This window comes from Arachis duranensis, chromosome 9, assembly GCF_000817695.3.
Source record: "Arachis duranensis cultivar V14167 chromosome 9, aradu.V14167.gnm2.J7QH, whole genome shotgun sequence".
Lineage (NCBI taxonomy): Eukaryota > Viridiplantae > Streptophyta > Magnoliopsida > Fabales > Fabaceae > Arachis > Arachis duranensis.
In genome coordinates, this window is record NC_029780.3 from 79,629,005 (window position 1) to 79,647,514 (window position 18,510).

Genomic DNA, 18,510 nt, shown 5'->3' on the forward strand with positions numbered 1-18,510 from the left:
TTATTCCCTTGTTTGAAATTTTATGCCCAAGGACAATTCCTTCAGTCACCATAAAGTGACATTTTTCCCAGTTTAAAACTAGGTTGGTCTCTTGGCATCTTTTCAGAACAAGTGCTAAATGGTTAAGGCAGGAGCAGAATGAGTCTCCAAATACTGAAAAGTCATCCATGAAGATTTCCAGAAACTTCTCTACCATATCAGAGAAGATAGAGAGCATGCACTTCTGAATGGTTGCAGGTGCATTGCACAGACCAAAAGGCATCCTTCTGTAGGCAAACACTCCAGAAGGACATGTGAATGCTGTTTTCTCTTGGTCCTGAAGATCTACTGCAATTTGGTTGTAACCTGAATAGCCATCCAAAAAGCAGTAATATTCATGTCCTGCTAGTCTCTCTAGCATCTGGTCCATGAATGGTAAAGGAAAATGATCCTTCCTGGTGGCTGTATTGAGCCTTCTGTAGTCAATACACATACACCACCATGTAACTGTTCTTGTAGGAACCAGTTCATTCTTTTCATTATGAACCACTGTCATTCCTCCCTTCTTAGGGACAACATGGACAGGGCTCACCCAGGGGCTATCAGAAATAGGATAGATAATCCCAGCCTCTAGTAACTTAGTGACCTCTTTCTGCACCACCTCCTTCATGGCGGGATTTAGCCGCCTCTGTCGTTAAACCACTGGCTTAGCATCATCCTCCAATAGGATCTTGTGCATGCATCTGGCTGGGCTAACGCCCTTAAGATCACTTATGGACCACCCAAGAGCTGTCTTGTGTGTCCTTAGCACCTGAATTAGTGCTTTCTCTTCCTGTGGCCCTAAAGCAAAGCTTATGATTACAGGAAAAGTGTCACCTTCTCCCAGAAATGCATATTTCAGGGATGGTGGTAGTGGTTTGAGCTCGGGTTTAGGAGGTTTCTCCTCTTCCTGAGGAGTTTTCAGAGGTTCTTTTATTTCCTTTAGTTCCTCCAGATCAGGCTGAACATCTTTAAAAATGTCCTCTAGCTCTGATTTGAGACTCTCAGTCATATAGACCTCTTCCACTAGGGAGTCAATAATATCAACGCCCAGGCAGTCGTCTGATGTGTCTGGATGTTGCATAGCTTTGACAACATTCAACTTAAACTCATCCTCATTTACTCTCAGGGTTATCTCCCCTTTTTGGACGTCAATGAGGGTTCGTCCAGTTGCTAGGAATGGTCTTCCTAAAATGAGAGTTGCACTCTTGTGCTCCTCCATTTCCAGCACCACAAAGTCAGTAGGAAAGGCGAATGGCCCAACCTTGACAATCATGTCTTTAATTTTGCCTAATGGGTATTTAATGGAGCCATCAGCAAGTTGAAGATAGATCCGGGTTGGTTTGAGCTCTTCAGTCAAGCCAAGCTTTCTGATAGTGGATGCAGGGATTAGGTTGATGCTTGCCCCAAGATCACATAGAGCTGTCTTGGTGCAGTTACCCTCTAATATGCATGGTATCATAAAGCTCCCGGGATCTTTAAGCTTTTCTGGGAAGCTTTTCAGAATGACTGCACTGCATTCTTCAGTGAGGTAAACTTTTTCAGTCTCCCTCCAATCCTTCTTATGACTTAAGATCTCTTTCATGAACTTAGCATAAGAGGGTATTTGCTCAAGTACTTCTGCAAACGGAATCTTTATTTCAAGAGTCCTGAGGTAGTCTGCAAAGCGGGCAAATTGCTTATCCTGTTCTGCTTGGCGGAGTTTTTGAGGATAAGGCATTTTGGCTTTGTATTCCTCAACCTTAGTTGCTGCAGGTTTATTGCCTACATATGTGGATTGGGAAGCCTTTTTAGAAGGGTTGTTATCAGCACTTATATGTGTCTGATCCCCCACTGGCATTTGAATACCAGGGGTGGAAGCTGGAGTGGCATTAGACGCCAGCTCCTTACCTGTTTCTGGCATCTGAACGCCAGAACTATGCTCCCTTTGGGCGTTCAACGCCAAACCCTTGCTTGTTTCTGGCGTTGAACGCCAGGAATGAGCATGGTTTGGGTGTTCAGCGCCAGCATTATTCCTCTCTGGGCTCTGATTGTCCTCAGAGGGATTTTGAGTAGCCATTTGTTCATTTCTTGGCTTCCTGCTGCTTTGAAGTGAGGTATTTAATGTTTTCCCACTTCTTAATTGAACTGCTTGGCATTTTTCTGTTATTTGTTTTGACAGTTGCTTTTCTGTTTGCTTCAACTGTACTTCCATATTCATATTAGCCATTCTTGTTTCTTGTAATATCTCCTTGAACTCGGCTAGCTATTTTATTAGAAAGTCTAATTGCTGATTGAATTCATTAGCCTGATCTATAGGGTTGAGTTCAGCAGTTACTGTTTTAGCCTCTTCTTTCCTGGAAGATTCACTGCTTAGGTACAGATGCTGATTTCTGGCAACCGTATTAATAAGCTCTTGAGCTTCTTCAATTGTTTTTCTCATATGTATAGATCCACCACTTGAGTGATCTAGAGAAATCTGAGCTTTTTCTGTAAGCCCATAGTAGAAGATGTCTAATTGTACCCACTCTGAAAACATTTCAGAGGGGCATTTTCTCAGCATCTCTCTGTATCTCTCCCAAGCATCATAAAGAGATTCATTATCTCCTTGTTTGAAGCCTTGGATGCTTAGTCTTAGCTGTGTCATCCGTTTTGGAGGAAAATAGTGATTCAGGAATTTTTCTGACAGCTGTTTCCATGTCCTTATACTGTTCTTAGGTTGGTTATTTAACCACCTCTTAGCTTGATCTTTTACAGCAAATGGAAACAGTAATAATCTGTAGACATCCTGATCTACTTCCTTATCATGCACTGTGTCAGCAATTTGTAAAAATTGTGCCAGAAACTCTGTAGGTTCTTCATGTGGAAGACCAGATTACTGGAAGCTTTGCTGCACCATGATAATGAGTTGAGGATTCAACTCAAAACTACTAACTCGAATGGAGGGTATACATATACTACTCCCATATGAAGCAGTAGTGGGGTTAGCATATGACCCCAAAGTCCTTCTGGACTGTTCATTTCCACTTATGTCCATGTTGGAGTAAAGGGGGTAATGTGGATTTAAATTTTTAGTTTATAAAAAAAATAAAAAAAATAAAAAAAATTTGAAATAAAATAAAATAAAAACCAAAATAAAAATAAGATAATATAGGAAAATTAAAATAAAAAAAGTTACTAAGAATTTGAAAATATTTTATGAAGATTTTCGAAAAAGTGAGGAGAGAGAAAGTGGTTAGGATATTTTCGAAATAAGATAAAAATATATATAATTTTTTTTTTAAATCTTAAAAAGATAAGAATTGAAAAATTTTGAAATAGAAATCTGAATTTTTTTAAAAAAATTTCGAAAATATGGTTTAAAATTAGTTAGAAAAGATATTTTTTTGAATTTTGAATTTTATGATGAAAGAGAAAAACACATAAAAGACACAAGACTTAAAATTTTTAGATCCAATGCTCCTTATTTTCGAAAATTTTGGAGGGAAAACACCAAGGAACACCAAACTTAAAAATTTTAAGATCAAAACACAAGAAAGACTCAAGAACACCTTGAAGATTCACAAGAACACCAAGAAAAAAAAGAAAGAACACCAAACTTAAAATTTTTAGAAAACCATGACAAATTTTCGAAAATTAAAGAAAAATTAACAAGAAAACACCAAACTTAGAGTTTGGCACAAGATTCAGTCAAAGAAAAATTATTTTTGAAAAAGATTTTTAAAAGAAGATGCCCAATTGCCAAGAACATAAGCCAACGCTATAACCAACTGAGCTAAAAATGTAATGTATTTTAAATATGTATATTTTTGTGGATAAAAGTATAATTTTTGAAAGTTAATGTTTTCAAAAAGCACAAGAAAAACAAGAAAAGACACAAAACAAGAAAAACTCAAGATCAAACAAGAAAAATAAACAAGAACAACTTGAAGATCAATGAAGAACAAAGAACACAAGTTCGAAAATTTAAAGAAAAATATAAAATATGCAATTAACACCAAACTTAGAACAAGACACTAAACTCACGAAAAACTAACAATTAATTAAGAAAAATAATACATTTGAAAAGAAATTTTTGAAAAGAAACTATCCTATCAGGATTTAATGACTCTATAACAATAAAAATAAATTATTCCTAATCTAAGAAATAAAATAAACCTTTAGTTGTTCAATCTCGAACAATTCCCGGCAACGGCGCCAAAAACTTGGTGCACGAAATTGCAATCACACTTTTTGCAATCCGCACAACTAACCAGCAAGTGCACTGGGTCGTCCAAGTAATACCTTATGTGAGTAAGGGTCAAATCCCACGGAGATTGTTGGATTGAAGCAAGCTATGTTTATTTTATTAATCTTAGTTAGGATACCAATAGGATTCTTTCGCCTCGTATAAAGTAAAAAGGGCATAAAATAAATAGTTGTTACTTTAATAATGGAGAATATGTTGGAGTTTTTGGAGATGCTTTGTCCTCTGAATTTCAACTTTTCCTTGAAATCCTTTTCCTACACGCAAGGTTCCTTCCATGGCAAGCTCTATGTAGGGTGTCACCGTTGTCAACGGCTACTTCCCATCCTCTCAGTGAAAATGGTCCAAATGCTCTGTCACAGCATGACTAATCATCTGTCGGTTCTCAATTAGGTTGGAATAGAATCCATTGATTCTTTTGCGTCTGTCACTAACGCCCAGCCTTCAAGAGTTTGAAGCTCGTCACAGTCATTCAATACCGGAATCTTACTCGGAATACCACAGACAAGGTTAGACTTTGTCGCTAGGTATTTGACCAAATAGGATCGTCCAGTTCCTATAGAACCTATCACTAAAATACCCCTGGGGGGGTAGGGCTAAGCGGAGCGAAAAGGGTTTCCCATGAGATGGGAAATGAAAACTATTAGCCCTACAGGGGGTTTGTGAATAAGTGATTGTCTGATAATGAGCAAGGAATATCCGTCTTTCTGCTAAACAGGATGTATTGAACTCATAATTCATTAGATACTTTTTATGAATGTCAACTAAGTATCGTAAGTAAATTGCTCCCGGTTGTTCAATCATTTGATAACCAGAGTTATTCTTTGATAAAGGATCACTATGAGTCAGACTCAATAAAAAATAATTCTATTAAATAAAAATAATTCTAAAATTCTGTTTCTTTGATTTTATTAAAAAATATAACTATTTGAAACTATTTTAGTTAATATTATATACAAATTCTATATTCTATTAGAGAATAGAATCTTGACTAATTCAGAGTATTTTAACGTTTGTATTTTTTTATACAAAAAAACTTTTTAAATTTTTCATAAAAATTGATTGCGATGATGAATAAGTTTTTAATGGTATCCAAAAACCTTTTATTTTCCAAAAAGTTTTTTAGAATATTTTTATTTCGAAGTGCGTTTCTTTGGAACTACATGCATCTAATATAGTGATACTGATTGCGTTGATGATTAAGCTTTGAATGCTTATCCAAAAATCTTTCTTTTTCCCATGAATTTTTAAATTTTTTTTTGTATCTCGAAGTGTGTTTTTTTAGAATTGTCATGCATTTAATATAGTTTTTTTTATTTTCTTGACAAAGAAAAATTTTATCATTAGACTAATTCGTATTTTTAAATTGTATTTGATATGTAATATATCAATTTTTTGTGTTTTAATTTTATATAGAGTACTCTATGCTTTTAATGTTAATAGAATTTTTTAAATATTATTTTATTTTTATTTGATTTGACAAATTTCGTTTTATGAGAATTTTTAGTAGCTCTGGTTCTCCCCGAAATGCGTTGAGGCGCAGCAGTTGACTGGACATCTAGGGGTAAAGCACTGTTTCGGTGTGGGCCGCGAGAGCGGTCCCGACTCCAAGTTGTTCAAGAATATTGGCGTTGAGTTTCTCGACCCTTTGCCTTAGGATTAGTTAGTTCTATTTCTCGATAGGGGCAAGGGAAGGAGTACGGTATCAATTTAGTAAAACTTTTTCCACAAGATCTGTTCCGGGAAAGGGATAATTTGGAGCTTAAAGCTCTCAATTATATCTTTGGACAGAAGAAGATTATGTAAACACTTACTCGAAATCTCACTTATCAGATTCCATTGTGGAAGCTAGGTTTACAGAATATGAGTAAACTAAGATAATTGGTGCAGAAATCCACTTCTGGGGCCCACTTGGTGTGTGCTAGGGCTGAGACTAAAGCTATCCACGAGCTGAGGCTTTTCTTGGAGTTGAACTCCAAGTTATAATGTGTTTTGGGCGTTCAACTCCGGATCATGACGTGTTTCTGGCGTTTAACTCCAGACAGCAGCATGTACTTGGCGTTCAACGCCAAGTTACGTCATCTATCTTTGCGCAAAGTATGAACTATTATATATTGCGGGAAAGCCCTGTATATTTACTTTCCAACGCCGTTGAGAGCGCGCCAATTGGACTCCTGTAGCTCCAAAAAATCCATTCCAAGTGCAGGGAGGTCAGGATCCAACAGCATCAGCAGTCCTTTTTCAGCCTAACTCAGATTTTTGCTTAGCTCCCTCAATTTCAGCCAGAAATTACCTGAAATCACAGAAAAACACACAAACTCATAGTAAAGTCCAGAAATATGATTTTTGCCTAAAAACTAATAATATTCTACTAAAAACTAATTAAAACATACTAAAATCTACATGAAATTACCCCCAAAAAGCGTATAAAATATCCGCTCATCAGTGTACACAAGGTGTTTATGAAAATGCATTTTATGATCATGGAGTATATTTCTACTCTTGGCTTTGGGGTTGAGCATTGGAAACTCTTGAATTGTCAAAGCCTATGGTTGATTGAATATTGGAAGTTGCTAGTTAGCTTGAACTTCACTAAAGCTTGTCTTTAACTAGGAATTGAGTAAGACTTGTGAACTCAAGTTGATCGTATCCACTTGACTCTCCTTCATTTGTTAGAGGATAACTAAGTAGAAGCAATAGACAATTTCCAACATAATTGATAATGACGATAAGGATAGGAACTCCAATTCTCTTCCCTAGCCAAGACCTTTATATTAATTGATTGCCATTGACTTCTACTAGCTTTAAATTTCTAGTGCTCACTTTAATTTCATAGCTCTTATTCTTATATGCTTTTAGTTGTAGTTATCTTGATGCATGTTTGTTAGTTGTTTGTTGCTTTTATATACTTGTCATTTTACTTCTTCCATAAGCAATCCAAAATCCCAAAATTCATAATCAACAATGTGCATTCTAGTGCAAGTCCTTGGAAGAACGACCCGAGATCCTACTCCTGGTTATTGATTTGTGTATGACATCCTCTTGTAAGCTTTGGTTTGAGGATAAATTGTCGGTTGGGACTATACTTTGTGACATTGAATTCGAAAATCCTTTGGTCAATTTCTTAACCGACATTTATCCTCTATCAGAGGTAAGGTCTTCAACCTTTACAACGACATTCTCCACCATTCCAAATGCCCGCTTTAGGGACTTGTCTACCATCTCCAGTGAGATTCTTGTGGGCTGCACCTCTTGAATCTCCAGTTTCTTCATTAAAGAGAGAGGCATGAAATTTATGCTTGATCCAAGGTCGCATAGTGCCTTTTCAAATGTGATGGTCCCTATAGTTCAGGGAATCGGGAAGCTTCTGGGATCTAGTATTTTCTGAGGTAGCTTCTTTTGCACTAATGCATTGCACTCCTTGGTCTGCACCACTGTTTCATCTCCCCTCAAAGCCTTCTTCTTAGAAACTGCATTTTTCAAACACGCCATATAGGGAGGTTTTTTTTCCAACACCTCGGCAAAAAGAATATTGATTAATAACTTCTTGAAGACTGGCAAGAATTGAGCAATTTGCTTATCCTTGGACTCCTTTTGCATATTTAGAGGGTGTTGTACTTCTGGCTCCTTCATCACCACCGGGGCGTGTATTAGTGCACTCCCAGTCTCCTCTTGAGCCTTGTTCTCCTTCAAATCCTCAACAGCATGCCCCTCCTTGGTTTTGGCCTCCTTGTCTACAATGAGGACCTTGCACTCTTCCCTTGGATTTACCTCTATATTGCTAGGGAGAGTGTTGGGAGGTCTCTCAGGTATCCTGCTGCTCAACTGACCCACTTGTGTCTCTAAGTTCTTAATTGTAGACTGAGTTTCTTGCATAAAATTATGAGTGGTCTAGGAGAGGACAGAAACTATTGTAGCTAAGTTAGAAAGGTTATACTTAGGCGTCTCCATCTACTTCTGAGAGTGTTGGAACTGTCTGTTAGTGAACCTACTTTGTTTGGTTCCACCTTGATTATTGTTGAAGCCTTGTTGAGGCCTTTACTACTCTTTCCACCCAAAGTTAGGGTGATTTCTCCATCCCAGATTGAAAGTATTTGCATATGGATCATTATTGGGATTTCAAGAGGAATTTTCCATGTAATTCACTTCCTCCATGGTGGTCTGAGCAATGTCACCAGTGTCTCCTTCATAGGGTGCATCTTGAGTGCTAACAGCTGAAACCTCCATCCCACTTAAGTGTTGGGAGATCATGCTAATTTGCTGGGACATAAGTTTATTCTGTGCCAAAATGGCATCTAGTATGTCCACTTCCATGACTCCTTTCTTCTGAGTAGTCCCAGTGTTCACAGGATTCCTCTTAGAAATGTACATCTATTGGTTGTTGGCGACCATCTCAATAAGCTTAATCGCCTTTTCAGGCATCTTCTTCATGTATAGTGAACCACCAGCAGAGTGATCTAGTGACATCTTGGTTATCTCAAAGAGGTCATCATAAAAAAAATCCAACCTGGTCCATTCGGAAATCATGTCAAGAGGGCATCTCCTGATCAACTGCTTGTATTTCTCCCAAGCCTCATAGAGGGACTCTCCCTCTTTCTGTCTGAAGGTCTAAACTTTCACTCTAAGCATACTCAGCTTCTGTGGTGGAATGAACTTGGTCAAAAATCCTGTGACCACCTTGTCCCATGTGTCTAGTCTCACCTTGGGTTGAGAATCCAGCCATAACATTGCTCTCTCCCTTACTCAGCTTCATAGTTCACTCCATTTGTCTTGACCGTATCACAGATCTACAGGAAATCAGATATAAACTTGTTAGGGTCCTTGGTATACGAAATTGTGATCACACTTTTCACAACTCCGCATAGCTGACCAGCAAGTGCACTGGGTCGTCCAAGTAATACCTTACGTGAGTAAGGGTCGATCCCACGGAGATTATCGGCTTGAAGCAAGCTATGGTCATCTTGTAAATCTCAGTTAGGCAGATTCAAATGGTTATGAGGTGTTGATAATTAAAAGATAAATAAAACGAAAAATAAAATACAGTTACTTATGTAGTTCCTTGGTGGGAATTTTAGATAAGTGTTTGGAGATGCTTTGTTGCCTCTGAACCTCTACTTTCCTATTGTCCTCATCCAATCATGCGTACTCCCTTCCATACCAAGCTGTATGTTGGTGGATCACCGTTGTCAATGGCTACCATCCGTCCTCTCAGTGAAAACATGTCCTCTATGGTTTCCCGCATGGCTAATCAGCTGTCGGTTCTCGATCGTGTCGGAATATAATACATTTATTCCTTTACACACTGTCACTGCACCCAACAGTCATGAGTTTAAAGCTCATCACAGTCATCCCATCCCAGATCCTACTCGGAATACTGATGAGCGGATAATTTATACGCTTTTTGGCATTGTTTTTAGGAAGTTTTTAGTATGATCTAGTTACTTTTAGGGATGTTTTCATTAGTTTTTATGCTAAATTCACATTTCTGGACTTTACTATGAGTTTGTGTATTTTTCTATGATTTCAGGTAATTTCTGGCTGAAATTAAGGGACCTGAGCAAAACTCTGATAAAAGGCTGACAAAGGACTGCTGATGCTGTTGGATTCTGACCTCTCTGCACTCGAAATGGATTTTCTGGAGCTACAGAACTCCAAATGGCACGTTCTCAAAGGCGTTGGAAAGTAGACATCCAGATCTTTTCAGAAATATATAATAGTCTATACTTTATTCGATATTAGACGACGTACACTGGCGCTCAACGCCAGTTTCATGCTGCATTCTGGAGTCAAACGCCAGAAACACGTCACGAACCAGAGTTGAACGCCAAAAACACGTTACAACTTGGCGTTCGACTCCAAGATAAGCCTCAGCTCGTGTAAAGATCAATCTCAGCCCAATCACACAACAAGTGGGCCCCAGAAGTGGATTTCTGCATCAATTACTTACTTCTGTAAACCCTAGTAGCTAGTTTAGTATAAATAGAACATTTTACTATTGTATTCAGTGTCTTTTGACCACGTTACATCTTTGGTCTCGGTTTTATTCCATTATCCATCCTAGGAGACTATTGATCACATTTTAGGGGCTGGCCATTCGGCCATGCCTGAACCTTCATCACTTATGTATTTTCAACGGTGGAGTTTCTACACACCATAGAGTTGCACTTCAACTTGATGAATGTGATGATCCGTGACACTCATCATCATTCTCACCTATGAACGCGTGACTGACAACCACTTCCATTCTACTTTAGGCCGGGCGAATATCTCTTGGATTCCTTAATCAGAATCTTCGTGGTATAAGCTAGAATTGATGGTGGCATTCATGGGAATCTGGAAAGTCTAACCTTGTCTGTGGTATTCCGAGTAGGATTCCGAGATTGAATGATTGTGACAAGCTTCAAACTCGCGATTGTTGGGCGTGATGACAAACGCAAAAGAATCAAGGGATTCTATTCCAACATGATCGAGAACCGACAGATGATTAGCCGTGCTGTGACAGAGCATTTGGACCATTTTCACTTAGAGGATGGGATGTAGCCATTGACAATGGTGATGCCCTACATACAGCTTGCCATGGAAAGGAATAAAAAGGATTGAAGGAAGGCAGTAGGAAAGCAGAGATCCAAGAGGAACAAGCATCTCCATGCACTTATCTAAAATTCCCACCATTGAATTACATGAGTAACTCTATCTTTATTTCATGTTTATTATTTATTATTATTCAAAAATCCATAACCATCTATTATCTGCCTGACTAAGATTTACAAGGTGACCATAGCTTGCTTCATACCAACAATCTCTGTGGGATCGACCCTTACTCACGTAAGGTATTACTTGGATGACCTAGTACACTTGCTGGTTAGTTGTGCGGAGTTGTGACTAAGTGTGATTCACATTTGAGAGCGCTACCAAGTTTATTGGCGCCATTGTTAATGATCATAATTTCGTGCACCAAATACCACAGACAAGGTTTAGACTTTCTGGATCTCAACAATGCTGCCAATTGATCCTAGCTTATACCACGAAGGTTCTAACGTCACAAATTCGAATGCTCTATTGTCAGGAGAAGTGAGTCAGATCCATGGGTCAGAGACCAAAGAGAGCATACTCCAGCTGTCATCCAATGACTATGTTGAACATCATGTAGACCGCTTTGTGGTTGTAAGGCACGCGGATCTTGGCTAAGCGAGTAACGAAGATTGGGTGATTGTCACGGGTCACCCTTCATTCTGACTTAATTGAATTAAGTACAAGAGTATATCTTGGAGGAAAAGTAGGCGTGAATTGAATAGAAAAACAATAATACTTGCATTAATACTCGAGGAACAGCAGAGCTCCTCACCTTAATCTGTGAGGTGTAGAAACTCCACCGTTGGAAAATACATAAGAACAAGGTCTAGGCATGGCCGAATGGCCACCCTCCCCAAATATCATAATACATTTGAAATAGGTTTCGAACACCTGATCAAAGGATCGAAAAGTGGTCCAAAGATGTGTAAACAATAGTAAAAAGTTCTATTTATACTAAACTAATAAACTAGGTTTACAGAAAATGAGTAGATAGTGCAGAAATCCACTTTTGGGGCCCACTTGGTGTGTATTTGGGCTGAGGATTGAAGCTTTCACGTGCATAGGCTCTTCTTGGAGTTTAAACGCCAGTTTTGGTGCCAGTTGGGCGTTTAACTCCAGCTTTGGTGCCAGTTCTGGCATTTTACGCCAGAAAAGGGTCTCTGGTAGGCGTTTGGACGCCTGTTTGGGCTATCAAATCTCGAGCAAAGTATAGAAAATTACACATAGCTGGAAATCCCAAGATGTCTACTTTCCAACGCAATTGAGAGCGCGCCAAAATTAGATCATTTAAACCTCTACAACTCAAGTTATGCTCCTTTGAAGATGAAGAGGTTAGGCTGGTAACTCTGCAGGGACGTGTTTTTCTCGTTGTGATTTCGGGGTCAATAGCTTCCTTAATTCTAGTGTCCACCATAAAGTGCTATATATGGTTGGAAAGCTTTGGATGTCTACTTTCTAATGGCATTATAATCATTTCATCTGAAGATGTGTAGCTCAAGATATATTCATTTGAATGAGAGAAGGTCAAGCTGGCATATGCCCCGGCATGCCACGCCCACTTCTTGGTGTGCCACGCCCACAGTGGGACTCAAAATTACTCCTCTGAAACTTAAGCCTGGCGTGCCACACCCATAGCACCAAGTGGCATGCCCTCTTTGAGACTTGGCTTCAAAAGCTTGGCGTGCCACGCCTAGAGCTCCAAGTGGCACGCCCATTGTTGAGAGTTGGTTCACAAACTTGGCGTGCCACGCCCATAGCACCAAGTGGCATGCCCTCTTTGAGACTTGGCTTCAAAAGCTTGGTGTGCCACGCGGTTCAAAAGCTTGGCGTGCCACATCCAGAGCTTCAAGTGGCACACCCATCTTTATTGTTTCCTTCCCCTTTTGTTGCTCTTTTAAGCTAAAATTCAGCACAAACCCATTTCAAAGTAATGTACCATAATATATACCATTTGGTTCATGAAATTGCATTGATTCAATGAGATTATGCTCTTTTTATGGTCCTTTTAGATAAGAAAAAGGGGTAAATGATGCAAGTCATCACGACGCCAAAAACTTGGTGCGCGAAACTAAAACTCACATAACTTAACCATCAAGCACACTGGGTCATCCAAGTAATACCTCAGGTGAGTGAGGATCAATCCCACAAGGATTGTCTGACTGAGTAAGCAATAGTGAGCTATCCTGCTAGACTTAGTCAGGCAAACAGTAAAGGTTATTTGTAGGTGTAAAAATGCATAAGTAGTAAAAGCAAGTAAATAAAGCAAATAAACAGGTTTGGTGTAAAACAATGACGAGAAAACGGTTAAAGTCTCGGAGATGTTTACTTTTCTGGATTAAAGCGTCTTACCAACTATTTTAACAATGAATGATACATTCTATGATAAACCATAAGTGATTAAACCCTAATATCTCAACGATTTAATCTCCTATAATCCTCATCAAATGCCTCTCTCATGGTCAATCAATTTAAATCAGAGGTTAAGTTCTGAAAACCAGTTTAGTGCCACAAAAACCCTAATTACCCAAAGCTAATAGGATTTTATGTCACGTATCCCAACTAGTTCATGTAATTAGCAATTTTGGAAGAGTGTTTTCAAGCTGTAGCTCAAGCGAGATAACTCTCTCGAGAATCACAAGAGCTCATGTAGAATAAGGGTCATAATCTTGTTCCACCCAGATTCATAAGATTTAGAATGAAAACAATACCTTAGAATTGAATCAAACATTAATTAAAATAGAAGAATAATAGTTCTAATCCATAGAAATAAATAGAGCTCCTAACCTTAACCAGGAGGTTTAGTTGCTCATAACTTACAGAGAAAAGAGGTTTCTGAAAATGTTCGAAAGAAAAGAGAGATCTAAACCAAATTGATCGTCTCCTTTAAATGCTAACATAATAATAAATGCTAAACCTAAAAGATATTATTTACAAAGATAAGATAAGATGAGCCAAAGAGTTGCTAAATCCACTTTGAGGCCCAATTAGCGTGTAACTCGGTCTGCAAGCTAGCGTTCAGCCCCAGGATTGGGTGTTGAACACCAGAGAGGGAGAGCGCGTTCTTATCTCTTGCCCCCTACTGGCGCTGAGCGCCAAACCCCAGGGGGGAGCTGCCAGCATTTTCCTCTCTTACTCTAGGCTTCTCCAAACTGCTCCGAATTTCACCTAAAACCATAAAAACACAAGAGAAACTCAAAATAGCATCCAAAAGTGAATTTTGCACTAAAATCAAATAAAAGTAATTAAAATATAATTAAAAACAATATAAAAATGACTAGAAAAAGGGTAAAAGATGCTCACACATCAATCAAAGGACTAGAATAGCTTAAAAATTATTTAAATAATTTAGTTCTAATATTAGCATTTGATTAAATTAGTTTTAGATAAATTTTAAATTGTTGCCTCAATTTATATATTACGACTATTATTTTTAAAAATATTTTTTAATTTTAAATTTTAATATAAAATTTCCCTTTTTACTTTTAAATTTATTTTTATTTTATTTTCTCTCCGTATAACTAAGAAAAAATAAAATAGTTAGAATTATGTGACAATTATTTTAATCTGCTAATATGAAATATTTAGAATTATTTGAATAAAATAAATATATTCTGAGAATAAAGAAACTATTAATTCCACAATTAATATATGTATATATAATAAGAAAACTACCATAATTTATGAAGATTATTACACGTATGTTGATATTAATAGAATAAAAGAATCATTAAATAATTGTAGGCTCAAAAGAAAATAATCATAATCAGAAAATAATTAACCTATATGACTTAAATAAATTTAGGTACAATTAATATATACGTATACATAAATAAAAAAATATCTAGAATTTTCTAAAATATATATATATTTTGAAAACAAGGAAACTATTAATTAAATAATTAATATAGAGGTATATATAAATAAGGAAACTATTAATTAAAAAAATTGTATCTTTTTAATTTCATAAATCAAATGCAGATAATTATAATGATTTGTTCTTAAATAGATAATCAAATTAATTTAACATTAATTGAATATTTGTATTTCTCATTTTGAGTATATTAATCCATACTATATATATATACTCTTGGAGATGCGCGCACGCGGAGTCTATTATATATACTCTTGGGGATGCGTGCATGCGGGGTCTATCCAGGGTTCACTATCGGACATGTCGGGTTTGGTTGGATAACCAACAGATGAGACTCATCAGCCATATGACATGCATGCATCATATGCATTTGTATGTTTTGTTTGGGTTTGTATTTGTTTTGGCATGCCTATTTGTTTATGTTTGCATTTGTTTCAGAGATCCATCTGGCGGGTAGAGAACGCCCCAAGGGTTGTTCCACCTAGAGTTTGGAGGATTGCTGAGAAAGGAAACGAAGAGTTAGATTATATTAGATCCCTTAGACATAGTCACCTTAATTCTAGTTTAGAAGTACTGAAAATCCACGATTCTCATTCCATACATATATTGTTATTTTCAGATGCACGACGCAAGGCACCTCGCTGAGCATACTGGAGGCTCGGCTGAAGCGAAGGTCTACTTTGGGGCTTTGTGTTTTGTACTTTGTAAATGTATATATATGTATATAGGTTCTCCACTTTGTATATATTGGTATTTTCTCCCTAGTGGACGAAATTGTGATCTCTAATAATGGCATTCAACTTGGTATGCGCGTTTATAACTCAGCACTTTCTTCACAACCTCGCTCAACTAACCAGCAAGTGCACTGGGTCGTCCAAGTAATAAACCTTACGTGAGTAAAGGTCGATCCCACGGAGATTGTTGGTATGAAGCAAGCTATGGTCATCTTGTAAATCTCAGTCAAGCGGATAATAAATGGTTATGGAGTTTTCGAATAATAATAATAAATAAACAGAAAATAAAGATAGAAATACTTATGTAGATCATCGATGGGAATTTCAGATAGGCGTATGAAGATGCTGTGCTCCTTCTGAATCTCTGCTTTCCTACTACCCTCATCCAATCCTTCTTACTCCTTTCCATGGCAAGCTGTATGTAGGGTTAATGGCTACATCCCATCCTCTCAGTGAAAAAGGTCCAAATGCTCTATCACGGCATGGCTAATCATCTGTCAGTTCTTGATCATGTTGGAATAGAATCCCTTGATTCTTTTGCGTTTGTCATCACGCCCAACAATCACGAGTTTGAAGCTCATCACAGTCATTCAATCCTAGAATCCTACTCGGAATACCATAGACAAGGTTTAGACTTTCTGGATTCTCATGAATGCCACCATCAATTCTAGCTTATACCACGAAGACTCTGATCTCACGGAATGGAAGGCTCGGTTGTCAGGCGAGGGCAACCATGCGTCGTGCATCAGGAATCCAAGAGATACACACTATAGCTTTTGCTTGTAGAACAAAAGTGGTTGTCAGGCATGCGTTCATAAGGATGGATGATGATGAGTGTCACAGATCATCACATCCATCAGGTTGAAGTACGAGTAGTATCTTAGAACAGAAATAAGATTGAATTTGAATAAAAGATAGTAGTAATTGCATTAAAACTTGAGGTACAGCAGAGCTCTACACCCTTAATCTATAGTGTGTAGAAACTCCACCGTTGAAAATACATAAGTGATGAAGGTTCAGGCATGGCCGAATGGCCAGCCCCCAAAACGTGATCACAGGATCAAGAATACAATCCCCGATCTGGTCAAAAGACCGAATGGTCAAAGACGTCTAATACAATAGTAAAATGTCCTATTTATACTAGACTAGCTACTAGGGTTTACAGAAGTAAGTAATTGTTGCAGAAATCCACTTCCGGGGCCCACTTGGTGTGTTCTTGGGCTGAGCTCGAGCTTTACACGTGCAGAGGCTTCTTTTGGAGTTGAATGCCAAGTTGTAACGTGTTTTTGGCGTTCAACTCTAGTTCGTGATGTGTTTCTGGCATTTGACTCCAAGATGCAGCATGGAACTGGCGTTGAGTGCCAGTTTACGTCATCTAATCACAAATAAAGTATTAACTATTATATATTGCTGGAAAGCTCTGGATGTCTACTTTCCAACGCCATTAAGAGCGTGCCATTTGGAGTTTTGCAGATCTAGAAAATCTATTTCGAATGCAGGAAAGTCAGAATCCAACAGCATCAGCAGTCCTTTGTCAGCCTCCTTATCAGAGTTTTGCTCAGGTCCCTCAATTTCAGCCAGAAATTACCTGAAATCATAGAAAAACACACAAACTCGTAGTAAAGTCCTGAAATGTGAATTTAGCATAAAAACTAATGAAAACATCCCTAAAAGTTAGCTAGATTATACTAAAAACTATCTAAAAACAATGCCAAAAAGCGTATAAATTATCCGCTTATCACAACACCAAACTTAAATTGTTGCTTGTCCCCAAGCAACTGAAAATCAATTAGGATAAAAATAAGAAAATATACTATAAATTCCAGAATATCAATGAATATTAGTCCTAATTAGATGAGCGGGACTTGTAGCTTTTTGCCTCTGAATAGTTTTGGCATCTCACTTTTTCCTTTGAAGTTTAGAATGATTGGCATCAGGAACTTAGAATTTCAGATAGTGTTATTGATTCTCCTAGTTAAGTATGTTGATTCTTGAACACAGCTACTTTTATGAGTCTTGGCCGTGGCCCTAAACACTTTGTTTTCCAGTATTACCACCAGATAAATAAATGCCACAGACACATAGCTGGGTAAACCTTTTCAGATTGTGACTCAGCTTTGCTAAAGTCCCTAGTTAGAGGTGTCCAGAGTTCTTAAGCACACTCTTTTTGCTTTGGATCATGACTTTAACCACTCAGTCTCAAGCTTTTCACTTGGACCTGCATGCCACAAGCACATGGTTAGGGACAACTTGATTTAGCCACTTAGGCCTGGATTTTATTTCCTTGGGCCCTCCTATCTATTGATGCTCAAAGCCTTGGATCCTTTTTACCCTTGCCTTTTGGTTTTAAGGGTTATTGGCTTTTTTTGCTTGCTTTTTCTTTTTCTTTCTAATTTTTTTTCGCCTTTTTTTTGCAAGCTTTTGCTTTTTCACTGTTTTTTCTTGCTTCAAGAATCAATTTTCATGATTTTTCATATTGTTAATAACATTCTCTTTGTTCATCATTCTTTCAAGAGCCAAAAATTTTAACATTCATAAACAACAAGATCAAAATTATGCACTATTCAAGCATTCATTCAGAAAACAAAAAGTATTGTCACCACATCAATATAATTAAACTAAATTCAAGGATAATTTCGAAATTCATGTACTTCTTGTTCTTTTGAATTAGAAACATTTTTCATTTTAAGAGAGGTGAAGGACTTATGGAATTATTCATAGCCTTAAGACATAGTTACTCAATACTAATGATAATGAGGTAGAGACACAAAACATAAACACACATATAGCATAAAAACTGAAAAACAGAAAAAATAAGAACAATGAATGAGTCCACCTTAGTGATGGTGGCGCTTTCTTCTTGAAGAACCAATGATGTCCTTGAGTTCTTCTATGTCTCTTCCTTGCCTTTGTTGCTCCTCCCTCATTGCTCTTTGATCTTCTCTAATTTCATGGAAAATGATGGAGTGCTCTTGATGTTCCACCTTTAATTGATCCATATTGTAACTCAAATCTTCTAGAGAAGTGTTGAGTTGTTCCCAATAGTTGTTGGGAGGAAAGTGCATCCCTTGAGGCATCTCCGGGATTTC

The 18,510-nt window shown here is 37.6% G+C and overlaps 1 protein-coding gene and 1 non-coding gene across 2 annotated transcripts; one reads left to right on the forward strand and one right to left on the reverse strand.

Moving 5' to 3' along the window:
* Positions 1–7,591: 7,591 nt before the first annotated feature.
* On the reverse strand, positions 7,592–8,119 carry LOC107465991 (uncharacterized). Its single transcript, XM_016084974.1, has one exon. The coding sequence runs from the start codon at positions 8,117–8,119 to the stop codon at positions 7,592–7,594; it is 528 nt and encodes a 175-aa protein (XP_015940460.1).
* A 644-nt stretch (positions 8,120–8,763) lies between these two features.
* LOC127741749 (small nucleolar RNA R71) lies at positions 8,764–8,872 on the forward strand. The gene has a single exon (XR_008002955.1). It is a non-coding gene; the product is annotated as a small nucleolar RNA R71 (small nucleolar RNA).
* The last annotated feature ends 9,638 nt before the right edge of the window (positions 8,873–18,510 follow it).